At 41.6% G+C, this 14,541-nt stretch overlaps 1 protein-coding gene across 1 annotated transcript in view; it reads left to right on the top strand.

Annotated features, from left to right (window-relative positions):
* Positions 1-12,659, top strand: part of LOC145401758 (UDP-glycosyltransferase UGT5-like) — a 96,503-nt gene extending 83,844 nt beyond the window's left edge. Inside the window, exon 11 of the mRNA XM_080273938.1 lies at positions 12,510-12,659. Within this exon, the coding sequence (XP_080130064.1) occupies positions 12,510-12,645 (136 nt within the window). The 3' untranslated portion in view covers positions 12,646-12,659. The remainder of the gene's footprint in view (positions 1-12,509) is intronic.
* Positions 12,660-14,541: the final 1,882 nt, after the last annotated feature.

Genomic DNA, 14,541 nt, shown 5'->3' with positions numbered 1-14,541 from the left:
TCATTTCCCCCTTGTGTACAGTGGTGAGCATGTGCACGACCCTCTTGTCATGCCACCGTATTGCCAGCATCTTCTCAGACTTGCGTAGGTGCATGTCTCCTTGCTGCGAGTTTCCTGCCTCTGGGAATTTGGGGAAGTGGGCACGATTACTCTTCACAGTGCCACAGGAGCTGATGCCGTGCTCTGAAAGATATTTAGCAAGTTTCGGTGCTGTATAATAATTGTCTGTATACAGCACATGATTCCCACCAAAATACCTTTCAAGCAGCACCTTTCACTACACAGCATGAGAAGCCAAGGGGGTGTGTTTTGTCCAGATCGACAGCGCTGGCTGAATAGATGACGAAGTCAAGGATGTACCCCATCTTACAGTTACACAGTACAAAGAACTTGATTCCAAAGCGATGGCGTTTGCTTGGAAGGTACTGTTCAAACCTAAGACGTCCTCTGAATAAAACCAAGGATTTATCTATGACAACCTTCTGAAAGGGATGGAAGAATCATATAAACTTATCCTTCATTCTGCTCAAAATCTCCCAGATCTTCCAGAGTGGGTCGGTTAGGGGAGGTACATCGTTGTTGGCGAAGTGCAGGTTTCCCATGATGTTCCGGAAGCGATCTCTGGCCATGTACTTATTGAAGGTGGGTGAGGGTAGTAAGGGGTCCATGGACCAGTATTCTTCCAACTCATGCTTCTTTGAGTGTGGCATGAGAAGCATGAGGGCAAAGAACACATACAGCTCCTGCACTCCCAGCACGGTCCACTGTTGCATCTTCGCTGCACCTGCACTGCTTGCAGGACGTTGTGATTCGTACCTGTCTGTCTCATCACATGTGCTGCAAGACTTCGTCATTGAGGAAGGCCAAAAGGAAGTCCACACACTCAGCATCCTCGTCAAGAGTGAAGGCAGGCTGTATCCCTGAGGAACTCTCGTCAAAATTTTGATGTTCATGGACGAAATCGGAACCTTCCGTCCACGCGAAGGCGTCCAGGATTCCCTGTCGTGGCAATGTAGGGTGGGTGAGGGTGGAGGGTGGCTGTGAGGCATGCTGGGCCGTTTCAAGGTCACTCGCACTGACCCTAGGTTGCTGAGTAGCACTAGCAGCCCTTACTCTACTTGCTACTCTACTTTTACATGTCAGGGATTTACCTCTTCCCCTACGGCCTGCCTTCACTGTTGGTGCTGGTGGCGACTCTGACAACGAAGACTCAGGAGAAAATTCCATTGAAGATGAGGAAGAAATTAGTGAAGTAGGGCTGGGGGAGCGGGGAGGTGATTCACCTCGGGACTCATGGCGGGCTGGGTCACGTGGGGCCATTGTTCCGGGGCTAACCCGCCGCCTTTTCACTCCCTTTCCAAATTCCTTCCCCTGCTGCACTAAGGGCTCCTTTCCTTTGGAGCTAAGGATATCTTGGGACACTGAAGCACTCGTACTAGGAGTTTCTGTCACGATTTCCTCCCCCAGCTCATCACACGATTCTCCCGAAAGATCAAAGTCATTATCCATCATTATCATTGATAATTCAGCAAGTTCACGTTCCACTGCCGAGTCACTTAGTCCTTTCCCGCTTCCCCCACGAGTATTTCCAGGGGTTGAGGTCACAGGGCCCTTTGCAATGGGCGCAGAAGTGGCGGAAATGGCGGGGCGCGAGCACGACATGGTTTGACCTCAGAGGACGACAATGAACTGAATGACGTGGCGTATATGGGCAGGCAAGGGTTGACAATAATAACAGGGTGACAGCTACTAACTTATATGCTACGAAATGACTGGTAGGAAATCTCGACAATACATAAAAAAAATAGGTAGTTCCAGGTGAATGTAAATATCACTTAGGTTTCTCCCTTCCTTTTTTATATATATTTTTATTACGAGAATAGATTATACGGCCTATTTCAAAGGGGAAATTACCAGGGAAAATTAGTGAACGAGTGCATGTGAGGTTATCAGGTGATAATTAGCCAATTCTAGGTGTATAGCACTATCACTTACCTTATTTCTTTTTGGTATATATTATTTTGTATAAGAATAGGGCATAGGGCTTATTCAATGGATGAAATCAGTGGAATATTCTGGGGAAGCTTTGCTTTAGCGCAGCACGGCCGGGCAGGCAAGAGGAGAGGGTAATGGAGGGGAGGTGGGGAGGGGAGAGAGGGTAATGGAGAGTAGGTAGGGAGAGGAGTCAAGAACGGGGAAAAATGGCTAAATTGTCAACAATGGATGGGAGTGCAGATGAGAGGAGTGCTGACTATTGTAGGACATTAGCAGTACATGCTAAAAAAAAATGATTGGTAGGAAATCTCGACAATAGATAAAAAAAATAGGTAGTTCCAGGTGAATGTAAATATCACTTAGGCTTCTCCCTTTCATATATATATTTTTATTACGAGAATAGATTATACGGCATATTTCAAATGGGAAATTACCATGGGAAATTAGCGAATGAGTGCACGTGAGGTGATGTCAGGTGATAATTAGCCAATTCCAGGTGTATAGCACTATCACTTACCTTTATTCTTTTTGGTATATATTATTTTGTATAAGAATAGGGCATAGGGCTTATTCAATGGATGAAATCAGTGGAAAACTCTGGGGAAGCTTGCTTAGCGCAGCATGGCTGGGCAGGCAAGAGGAGAGGGTAATGGAGGGGAGGTGGGGAGAGGAGAGAGGGTAATGGAGGGTAGGTACGGAAGGGAGTCAAGAATGGGGGATAATGGCTAAACTGTCAACAATGGATGGGAGTACAGATGAGAGAAGGAGTGCTGACTATTGTAGGAGATAAGCAGAACATGCTAAAAAAATTATTGGTAGGAAATCTCGACAATGCATAAAAAAATAGGTAGTTCCAGGTGAAAGTAAATATCACTTAGGCTTCTCCCTTCCCCTCATATATATATATATATTTTTAATACGAGAATAGATTATACAGCATATTTCAAAGGGGAAATTACCGTGGGAAATTAGCGAACGAGTGCACGTGAGGAGTTGTCAGGTGATAATTAGCCAATTCCAGGTGTATAGCACTATCACTTACCTTATTTCTTTTTGGTAGATATTATTTTGTATAAGAATAGGGCATAGGGCGTATTTCAATGGATGAAATCAGTGGAAAATTCTGGGGAAGATTTGCTCAGCGCAGCGCGGCCGGTCAGGAGAGAGGAGAGGGTAATGGAGGGGAGGTGGGGAGGGGAGTCAGGAATGGAGAAAAATAGCTAAATTGTCAACTAAGGATGGGAGTACAGATGAGATTTGGAGTGCTGACTAGTGTTGGACATTGGCAGTACTGATAGATGATACGAGCCACCACTTGTAAGCCCGGGAGAATTCAAAATAACACAGAATCACAGAAGTGACGCCCCGCAGTATGATCCATTGTGCCCGAGCGTCACGAAAGTGACGCCCCGCGGTTAAGGGTTTAATGTAACCTCTCCACAACCATTCCACAAGGGTGAGCGATATTCAAGCTGAGAGTGCACATGACTCTTATAAATTATAGCTAACTGCTCATCGGCGAAGAAGTTATGGACTCTGTACAATAATCCAAGTTTCTTTGAGGTGGTTTTAGCAAGTGATCTGACATGAGAGGTCCAGCTGAGGGCACTGTTAAGTGAGACACCAAGAATTTCAATACTTTTGGAGATGTGGATATTAGTAGCACTGAAGGTAATGTACGAATCTGGCAATATCTGTCTATTAGTAAACTGTATATATTTAGTTTTACTAGCATTAAAAGAGACAAGATTGTTTTGTCCCCATTCACTGATCATAGATAGGTCTTGATTTATAGAGATGGCTGTACTGAGTTGAGAGGTAGAGATATTAGACTTTGTAAATTTGTGTCTGAGTGTGAATGAACTATGTAGTGTTGAGTCATCTGCATATGAATGAATGGGATTGTGGGTGACAGATAAGAGATCATTAATATGAACCAGAAATAGGGTTGGTACCAGAACTGATCCCTGCGGCACGCCAGCGTTAATTGAGTGAAAATTAGAATATACATCATCTACTTTTACTCTTATATTCCTGTCACTAAGATATGAAGAAATCAAAGGAACAAAAGACGTTAGTCCATAGCAAGGGAGTTTGGACAGCAGGGAACGGTGCCATACTCTGTCGAAAGCTTTAGAGATATCAAGAGCTACTGCATGAGTTTCTCCAAAAAGATCAGTTGATTGATGGATGGTATGAGTTAAGAGATTGAGTATGTCAATGGTGGATCTTTTGTGGCAAAAACTATACTGTCTATCATTAATTAAGTTGTTGGATTCAAGATGTTTAACAATGTGCTTATTAATTAAAGTTTCAAATACCTTACCAAGAGAAGATGTGACAGCTAATGGTCTGTAATTGGAGGGGTAAGACGAACTTCCTTTCTTCGGAATTGGGTGGATATTGGATTCTTTCCATGAATTTCGGAATAAAGAAGTACGTATGCATAGTCTGAATAATTTAGCTAGGACAAAGGCAAGTTCAGGGGAACATTTTTTTCAAAACAATTGGCAGAATTCCATCTGGGCCTGGAGCTTTGTTGGTAGGTAAATTGTCAAAGATGGATTTTACATATCTTGTCTGTATTTTAAGTGGGGCAATTTCGGGAGAATCAAATTCCAGTACTGAGACATTCTGGCTGGTATCGTCTATGGTAGGTTTCTGGCAAAGGTACTGGCAAAGATATCTGCTTTCCCACGCAGGTCATTTGTAATGTTGCCATCTGAAGATTTTAGTGGAGGAGTGGAAGATGACTTGTTAAAGTTATTATTGAAAGAATTAAGAGTTGACCAGAATATTCTATTGTCATTAGGGTTGTAAAGTAGTTTTGATGCTTGCTTTTGAAGAAAGTTTGATTTAAATAGATTTAATAAAGCTTTTGCATGATTTCTAGCAATTTTAAATTGGGAGAGTGATTCAGATGTTTTTGATTTTAAGTAAGAGTTATATGCTAATGACTTTTGGGCTGTTGCTCTGGCACAGTTGCCATCAAACCATATAGGAGAGTTCGATCTTTTAGTGAATTGTTGACTTGGTATGAATAAATCCATACCAGCTAGTATTAAGTCGCAAATTTGTGACTGGGTAGAATTGGCATCACTAGAGAAGAAAGACTGCCATGGAATATCAGCAAGATAATTTTTAAATCCATCCCAGTCTGCCCTATCAAAGTGCCATTGGGTCACCCTGACAGGTTCAGAATGGGGAGGTGTGGGAGGGTTAACTAATGATGCTTTGATGAGATTGTGGTCAGAGGATCCAAGTGGTGACAGTACCTCTATCCTGTATTGATCTGGATTATTTGTCAAGAATAAATCCAAGAGATGGGCATTATGGTCAGGATTATCAGGTATTCTGGTTGGTTGCTTTACCAACTGGGTGAGATTAAACGATTCCGCAAATAGCTCGCACTCTAGACCAGAGTCGTCAGTCTGGGCAGAATGCAATAACCATTCAACATTATGTATGTTAAAATCACCCAAAATGGTAATTTCGGTGCCAAGGGCAAGGTTAAGGTTACTCAAATGAGTGGATATGGAATGAAATACACTGGGTTCTGAAGAAGCATTGGGGGAACGATAAACTACACAAATTTACTTGGTAATGTTTTGACAATTTAATTTACATAATGAGTAATCAAAACTGGATGAAGTGAAGTTTAAAATAGTGTCAACTGCCTATTGGGATTTGATATAAGAACAGGTGCCACCCTTGTTACGGAAGTTTGTAAGGAGATGGTAACCGGGAAAACAAAATGGAGATATATCGGTAGAGGGTGAGATTTGTGGTTCTGTGAGGAAAAGGGCCAAAGGGGATATGGACTGAAGGAAAAAATGAACTGACTTTAAATTTGTGGTAAGGCTGCGGATGTTGGTAAAGAATAAGGCTGCACTGTCACTTCTTCGCTGACGAGCATTACTGGAAATAGCAACAGTCGCTGCCAGCACAGTTGCTTGATGGCTACCGGGAGGACCCTGTGCCGCCAGCCCTACCCTGCCGGTGGTGGCAATCCGAGGTACCACCTCATTTAATAGTAAGATTGCAGCGGCCATTACTAAAGACGTGCATAGAAGGTGTGATATGTTATGCACATGTAGTGTGATGTAGACAGTTGAAGGTAGAGGTATTATGAGAGCATGCTGGCCTACTCTCTGTGTATAAGAATGCATTGAAAATGTTCAGCAAAGGGAGATCGTCAGGATCAAGTCCTGAGGGCTGGTTAAACGGGAGCTCCAACTCTCCCTATCACTACCTTGCCATCAACCTCAGTAGTACTGCCCTGTTCGACTGGTGCTACAAGGCAGTGAAATGGCGGGGGTCAGGGTGACGTGGAGGCGATTTGTTTGTGGCCACCCCGTATACGGGATTGAGGCGTCTGGCCATTTCACTCCCCTGCTCTAAATTCACACCCCCCTCTCTCATATACCTCTTCACTCCATCCCTCCATCTCATCCTTGGCCTTCCCCTCCCTCTCTCCCCTTCCACCTCACTCACACACACTCTCCTCGTCAGTCTCTCACTCTCCATCCTCTCCATATGGCCAAACCACCTCAGTGTGTTTCTCCTAACACTTCCAATCACATCCACATCCACACCCCAACGCTCCTATACCTCCTCATTTGTCAGTCTGTCTCTCGATGTGACTCCATAGGCTTCTCTCAAATAACTCATTTCCACCACTCTCACTCTTGACTTATGTCCCCTCAACAACGTCCAAGCTTCACTTGCATACGTTAGAGTTGGTATCACAATACTGTCATGTAAAAACATTCACTTCCATGCTCAGTTCCCTGTATCCTATCGTATTCAGCAAGGAACCAGCAATCATCTTCTTTGCTGTACCTTTCAAGCACTTCACCCTCCAAACTTCCATCCTTACACATCACACTACCCAAGGACTTAAACGTACTCACATTTTCCATCTCCTCATCACCCAACCTCACTGTACATTCACTGACTTCACCTCTCTCAAAGACCATAACTGTACTCTTCCCTACATTCATCTTTAGATTCCGTTTCTTACACACTTCCCCAAATTCATCCACCAAGCCTTGTAGCTCCCCTTCGTCTTCACTTAACAACACAGTACCATCTGCAAGCAACAGTACAGGGAGTTTCCAAACATTGCCCTCTCTCATTAGGGCCACTCCAACATCCACTGCCCTACCTTGTATCTCTTTCATAAACCAATCCATATACAGATTGAACAACCATGGAGACATGACACATCCCTGTTTCAATCCAACCTTCAAATAGAAAAACTCACTCAGTTCACTATCCACACGCACTGCAGCCTTAGCACCCTCATACATACTCTTCACAGCATTCAGGAACTTCCCATCTACTCCATATATTCTTAATACTTTCCACAATCCTTGTCAATTCACCCTGTCATATGCTTTCTACAAATCCATGAAGGCCGCATACAACTTCTTTCCCTTCTCTAGAAACTTTCCACTAAAGATTTAAGAATGAATATCTGATCTACACAACCTCTTCCCTTCCTAAAGCCTACCTGTTCTTCTCCAACTAGTTTCCTGTTATTTCCCTAACTTTGTCAATAAGTATCCTATCGTATACTTTTCCTATTACACTAAGAAGACAAATGCCCCTATGATTACCACACACTTCTTTTTCCCCTTTCCTTTGTACAAGGGAATAATTATACCTGATTTCCAATCCTCCGGGACTCTACCTTCCTCCCTGGCAATTCTGCACATCTACCACATCCATTCTACTACTATCTCTCCCCCATGCTTCAGCATTTCACCAACACTCCATCAATTCCTTGGGATTTCCCCATTTTGACTCTCTTCAATGCTTCCACAACTTTCATCCTACTAATTTCTTCCTGTCTTCTCACCTCCCTCCTTCTCGCAGCCATTCCCCGGCCACATATACTCGCATTACTTTCATTCTCCATGTTCAACAGTTCATTCAGTGTTCTCTCCATCTGCTCACTTATTCTCCCCTCTCAACTAGTATACTACCATTTCTATCTTTCACCCCCCTACTGACTTCACTGCCACCCTGTCTGACTCTCTTTATATATATATATATATATATATATATATATATATATATATATATATATATATATATATATATATATATATATATATATATATATATATATATATATATATATATATATATATATTGGCGTGACAGATTACACACGTGTGTACAAATATTTTTTACGCACCTGACCTTCTCGGACATTTTATGTTGTATATGTTTTACAGCCGGCCAAACCAGACACCCAGGAGGCTGAAAGTTGATGTACAAGGGTAGCTCAGGACGGGGAAGAACATAAGCATGATGACGTTGGCCTCAAAGTCGTTTTGAGGCTGCTACTATAATGGCCTCCAGGCCACAGAGGCCAGAACTGCCCATAGGAGACCGAATTTTTGGTTAGCCACTGAGTCCATTTTCAAATGTATCTTTAGATCTTTCTATTTTCCATTTTTTCCTGATGCAGTAGCTTAAGCAAGTGTGTCCATATTCACATGTTGGCCACGACTCCCTCGGACGACCATTTCCAGTGATAGTGGTATTTTTTTTTTATGCGAGGAAGAAGGAACCAAAGGCCATGAGCCTGCAGTAACAGTTCCCTCCAAGAGAAAAACATAATACAATAGAGAGCCAAATTCAAGATCCGATCATTTTGAGATGCCTGGACACACTGCGTTTGAAAGACTGGAGATCATAGGCAGCAGGAAATACAGACAGAGGGAGACAGTTCCAGAGCTGACCTGTTGCATAAATGAAAGACTGGGAGTAACAGTTAACTCTTGCATTAGATAGTTGGACAGAAAAGGGATGAGAATTTGCTGCCAGACGGGTGCTACGCGCCCGTCGTAGAGGAGGAGGAATGCAAGCAGACAGTTCAGAGGAGCAGTGACCATTAAAGTAGTGATAGAAAAGAGATAAAGATGCAACAGTGCGGTGAAGAGACAGAGGTTGAAGGGAGTCAGTAAGAGGAGGAGAGTTAATGAGACGAAAAGCCTTTGACTCCACCCTATTGAGAAGAGCTGTATGTGGGGAGCCTCCCCACACATGAGAGTTGTACTCCACTCAGGGGCGGATAAAACCCCTGTATAGAGTCAACAATTGTGCAGGGGTAAAGAAAGACCGGAGTCTGCTTAGCACACCCAATCTCTTGGAAGCAGATTTTATAAGAGATGTAATATGATCTTTCCAAGATAAGTCCCGAGTAAATGAAACCTCAATCATGTTCAAGGATGATGCAGGATTAAGCTGAATATTATTAAACATTAGTGGGTATACCTGTGGAAGATTTTGTCGGGTTGATAGGTGTAAGAACTGAGTCTTAGATGCATTAAAAACAACCATATTATTTTTACTCCAGTCAGAGATACGAGCCAAGTCAGACATTAGGTGTGCCATAGCCTCATCCCTTGTTTGTTGAAGTAACTGTTGAGATGGGCATTGCGGGAACCAAATGGAAAGGTGAAGGGTGGAGTCATCAGAGTATGAGGGGATAGGGTTAGATGTACAGCTTAGATCATTGATGAATAAATGGAAGAGAGTTGGTGATAGGACAGAGCCCTGAGGAACACCACTGTTGATATATCTGGGAGAAGAATGATGGCCGTCTACAACAGCGGCTATAGAACGACCAGAAAGGAAGCTAGCGATGAAGACAGAGAGAGAGAGAGAGAGAGAGAGAGAGAGAGAGAGAGAGCCTGCAGCCGCTCCCACAGTCATTTTCCACAAAACTTTTCACAAGCCTCAGTATGCGCCAAAAAACTTCACAGGCAAAAACTCTTTAAAATCTATTCAATTTCACAGGGTGGGCATGGGGTTAGAGAGTTAAAGTGTTTCTCGACTTCAGCACGTGCCCTCTGCCCGGCATCGACAGGGCGTGACGTCACTGTGACAGCAGCCAACGACCACGACGCTAATGTCGATATTCCTCTTGCTAACGGTACCCGCCGTGCAATAAAGCTACAGGCCCGTCAAAGGATCAGGACATTCAAATTCAGAGCTTCATAACTAATCTAATTTAGCGATTTTTTTTTTTTTTTACAATTTGCGACAGTTACTGCACGAACTAAATGTTGAAACTATGGAAGTCTGACTAGCTGTAAAAAGTATATGTAACAGATAGGTGTTTCCGAAATAAATGTGAGCATAGTGGAGTGTATGAAGAATCAACGGCGAGTGCAGTTAGTGAAATTCTAAGAAAACTCGTAAGTACAATGCATTAGTTGTTTCAAGAACTGTTGTGGCATAAGAGAGTAGGTATGCAAGACAGAGAGATAGGGAAGCCTATGGCAACATTAACCACCATTCGTAACTGAGCCAATAGGGCTGGCTATGTGTGTGCAATGTGTTTTCAGTGGTGAATGCCAACAACAAGCTCATGGTGCATTGCAAACAATCAGAACAGCTATCTACGACAAGCCTGTGTTTCGAGCACCAAAGTTCTTCAAAAGTGCACCATACAACGGCTTGCTATCACACACATATTTCTCAATTTGGTGGCTAATGTCTCAGCCAAGGGGATTTCCTTAAAAACGACCCCTGGAAGATACCTCCTGAGTGGGGAGGAAATCGTGACTGTCACCATACATCTTTTTTCCTTGGTGTGTTCATGTTTCTATGTGAAAAACGCATTTTTGAGATACTGCAAATCGATCTACATGGCCAATTATGTGACAATCAGTCTGGTCTGAAGGCCCTGCCTATCTGGAGGGAGAAGCCAATTAGCCCAACGAAGTGGGCCTGAGCACCTAGTATATAATGTGTGTGTGTGTGTGTGTGTGTGTGTGTGTGTGTGTAGATGAATACAAAATCGGTGACTCTGCAAAATCTCTTGATTTGCAAACTGACGAAGAATCCAGTGATTTTGCAAAATTACCATCAATGTCCAGTTACTTTGGAAAATCACCAGTTTCTCTGTGATTTTGCAAAACTACTGATATTTTCTTCGTGAATTTGTGAAATCACAGAAAAACCGGGGATTTTGAAACTAACTGATTGCTTTCTTGGTGAGTTTTGGACTCTGGTAGTTTGCGAAATCCCCAATATTCTAGTCAGTAAGTATGAGGAAGCTTCGAACAGACGTATTTTAAGCTCCCAGCAAATCAAGAAGTGAATTGAATTGGTAGGAAGAAACCATTAATTAACCAATCCTGTACCATAGTGTCAAGCCATATTAGATGAGCCAGTAGCATGCTTCAGTGATGTTGTGAGGTTACAATGAGTCATGTATCCCTGCGCTCTCATTATCACAAATAGTATCATGTATCACAGACTGTTTCCTTCTAGCTAAGGTATGAAACATGCTGTGGAAACTTTCTTGGCTGTGTTATACTTTCATATAATAAAATGTTTTATATATAGTTAGTAGCGGTTGTTTTCTCTGTACGAAAAACCAGTTGAAACCTTGTGCAAAGAAGATCCAAACCGTTGAGGATATACCTCAGAATCAGCTGATAAGCCTTCGTGATACTGCAATTGCTGATTCCATAGGACAGGGGCAATGATTTATCAAGTGGGACTGGTTGAAGTTTTGCCAATACAATCGTTGTAAATGCCTTTTAATGAATAAAAGCTTGTTCAGCAACTGATGCAAGTGAACCTATGCATGTAAAAACGCCTGAATGATATGTATCATCAGGGTAACTTACGGTGAAAGAGCTTGCTGGACGTGTATAAGCTGTGTTTAGCCAAAAAAAAAAAAAAAAAAAAATCCTGGATGAGATGGAATGAGTGGGCTCCAGCACTGTTGTGGTGGAGCCGCCAGTCCTCCACTTCCCACATCTCTCGTCTCATGCAACACACTGCATTCCATAGGTGATGGAGAACTCCCAGTTAGTACTCTTTATTGATTGTTTGGTGTGCTGCTGCATAATCATAATAACCAGCTCTTTGGTATTCGAAAAAGAAAAATGTCAGCATGACGTTCACTTTACTCCAAACCCGCCATGTTTAACACCAATAGATATATCACCAGAAGCCTGCTGAATCTTCCCAGCGGTTACGGATTGCGTCTCTTCAAGTTTTTGACAAAATTTGATGTAATGACATTGCTCAATTAGCTTAGTCACTGCAGCACAGAGAAAATTCAACGAGCAAGAAGAATATGCCCTGAAACACAGTGTTTGTCAGCACCGATTGGGCTGGACATCAGTGTTTAACATACTTTTTGGGGTATTCGTACAATGGTCAGGCTTCACTGAGTCACATCCCCTTGATCTTGCTGGGTTATGGGAAAAAGAATATGGCCAGATACTATTTTTTTTAAATCAAACCTCCTATATATATACAACTTTACGTATTGAACATTAATAATTATAGTATTATGCACAAACAAATACACTAATAGAATTTCAGTCGTTTAACTTACTGGTTTTGTTTATACTGTGTAACACAAAAATTTACATACTGTATAATAATGAATAAAATAAAATATATTTATATATTATTCTTATATAGGCATTATCTTGGACACTATAATCTTATGAGATGCATTCCTATCCCAGGTACAAGTTGTACAATGTTGATGTGTGGGCCAGCGTGGCAGGCGTGGTGCTGCTGCTCTTCTGGCTTCTCTACCGCCTTCTGCGAGCTCTCTTCAGATGCCTCTTTTCATTAGGAGCCAAACGCAAACTTGATTAGAGGTGTTATTTTTATGCTGTATCATACAGCCAGTCTTCACAGTATGTCATGGATGCCCTAAATTATACAGCTGTTAGTATACAATGAAGTACATTGAAGCCTAACAGACACCCAACCCCTACACATACAATATGAAATGCATCACAAGCCTATTATCACTTGAACAGAGGGAATTCTAGAACAGTAGCTAAAAACTGATAACACTGCTAGCTTATAGGTAAGGTAATTGTCCACAGGGCATAAATAATGTCTTATTATGGGAAAAAAATGGCATTTATGGCAGGTGTAACAAAGATAATTTTAAAACACTATAGAAATATCGTCTTCAGCTCCATCTAAAAATGTGTAATTGCCCATTTGCTCTGTGAGGTAGAAGTAGCTGGCAAATTTGATTTACAGGTAAGGATGTATCTTTAATGTGTGTGTGTGTGTGTGTGTGTGTGTGTGTGTGTGTGTGTGTGTGTGTGTGTGTGTTCTTACCTAATTTTTCTTACCAAATTTGTATCTTTGTGAAGCTCGTACTGTCCCGTGTATTAACCATTGTTATCATATATATACTTAAATTTATGAATTTTTTGGCACACACTATTTCATTCGGTACTGCATTCCACTGATCAATTGCCCTATTTGGGAAACTGAATTTCCTTACGTCTTTATCACCTCTCTTTTTATGCAGTTTTTTTGCAGTGTCCCGTTGCTGATGTATCACCATGGGCTATATATTCATTCATGTCTACTTTTTTCTTTCCCTGAGATGCATTTATATAGCATAATCATGTCACCTCCTTTCCTTCTCTCCTGTAGTGTTGGCAGATTCAGTTTTTCTAGTTTTTCTTCTTAGTTTTGATCCCTTAAGCTTGGTACCCATCTTGTAGCGACCCTTTGAACTTTTTCAATCTTATCTATGGTGCGGTACTCTGTCAAAAGCTTTCTTGAAATCTAGATAGATACTATCTACCCAGCCTTCTCTTTTCTGTAATGTTTCTGCAACTCTATCATAGTAGCTTAATAATTACTATCACATGAAAAATGTTATCATCTTTCTCAGCATGTCTTCATTTATGTATGTGAATGCTATTCTTATATTAGCAGGCAGTGTGTACTTGTTCCGTACCTTCTCACTGATGTGGTCAGCTGGAGATAGTCTGTTACTGATAATCACACCTAGGGCCTTCTCTCCTTCTGATGTGTGTAGGGTTTTACTTCCTAATTTATAATCCCAATCTGGTCTTTTTCCGCTTTTACTAAACTTAATTACATGACACTTGTCCACACTGAATTATACTTGCCATTTATAACTCCATTCATGAAGTTTATTTAATTCTTCTTGCAGCTCTCTACAAGAGTCTGTGTTGTAGTTCTCCTTTGTATTTTTGCATCATCAGCAAAAATACTCAAAATACTTAGATGGCTTTAATTTCCAATGATACTATCTGTGTCATTTATATACACTAAAAACATAATGGGTGTCAGCACTGAGACCTATGGAACTCCGCTAGTTACTTTCCTCCATGATGAGTAATTTCCCCTTAGTACTGTTCTCATATCCCTTTTTCTGAGAAAATCTTTCATCGAACAGTCCAGTTTGCCTCAGACTCCATCTTGATGGTACAGTTTCCATAAAAGTCTTTGGTGCGGTACTCTGTCAAAAGCTTTCTTGAAATCTAGATAGATACTATCTACCCAGCCTTCTCTTTTCTGTAATGTTTCTGCAACTCTATCATAGTAGCTTAATAATTACTATCACATGATTTTCCCTTTCTGAAACCAAACTGCTTTCTGTTATCATATTGTGTTCTAAATGGTTTACCCAAACTTTTCTTATCAGCTTTTCCAGCATCTTACTTACAACGCTGGTTAGTGATACAGGTCGGTAGTTGAGTGGATTATGTCTCT

The sequence above is a fragment of the Coenobita brevimanus genome, chromosome 56, assembly GCF_032717465.1.
Source record: "Coenobita brevimanus isolate Jiangsu-jjx chromosome 56, ASM3271746v2, whole genome shotgun sequence".
In the NCBI taxonomy this organism is placed as follows: Eukaryota; Metazoa; Arthropoda; class Malacostraca; order Decapoda; family Coenobitidae; genus Coenobita; species Coenobita brevimanus.
Note: the sequence above shows the minus strand (reverse complement) of the source record. Positions and strands in the feature narration are given on the sequence as shown.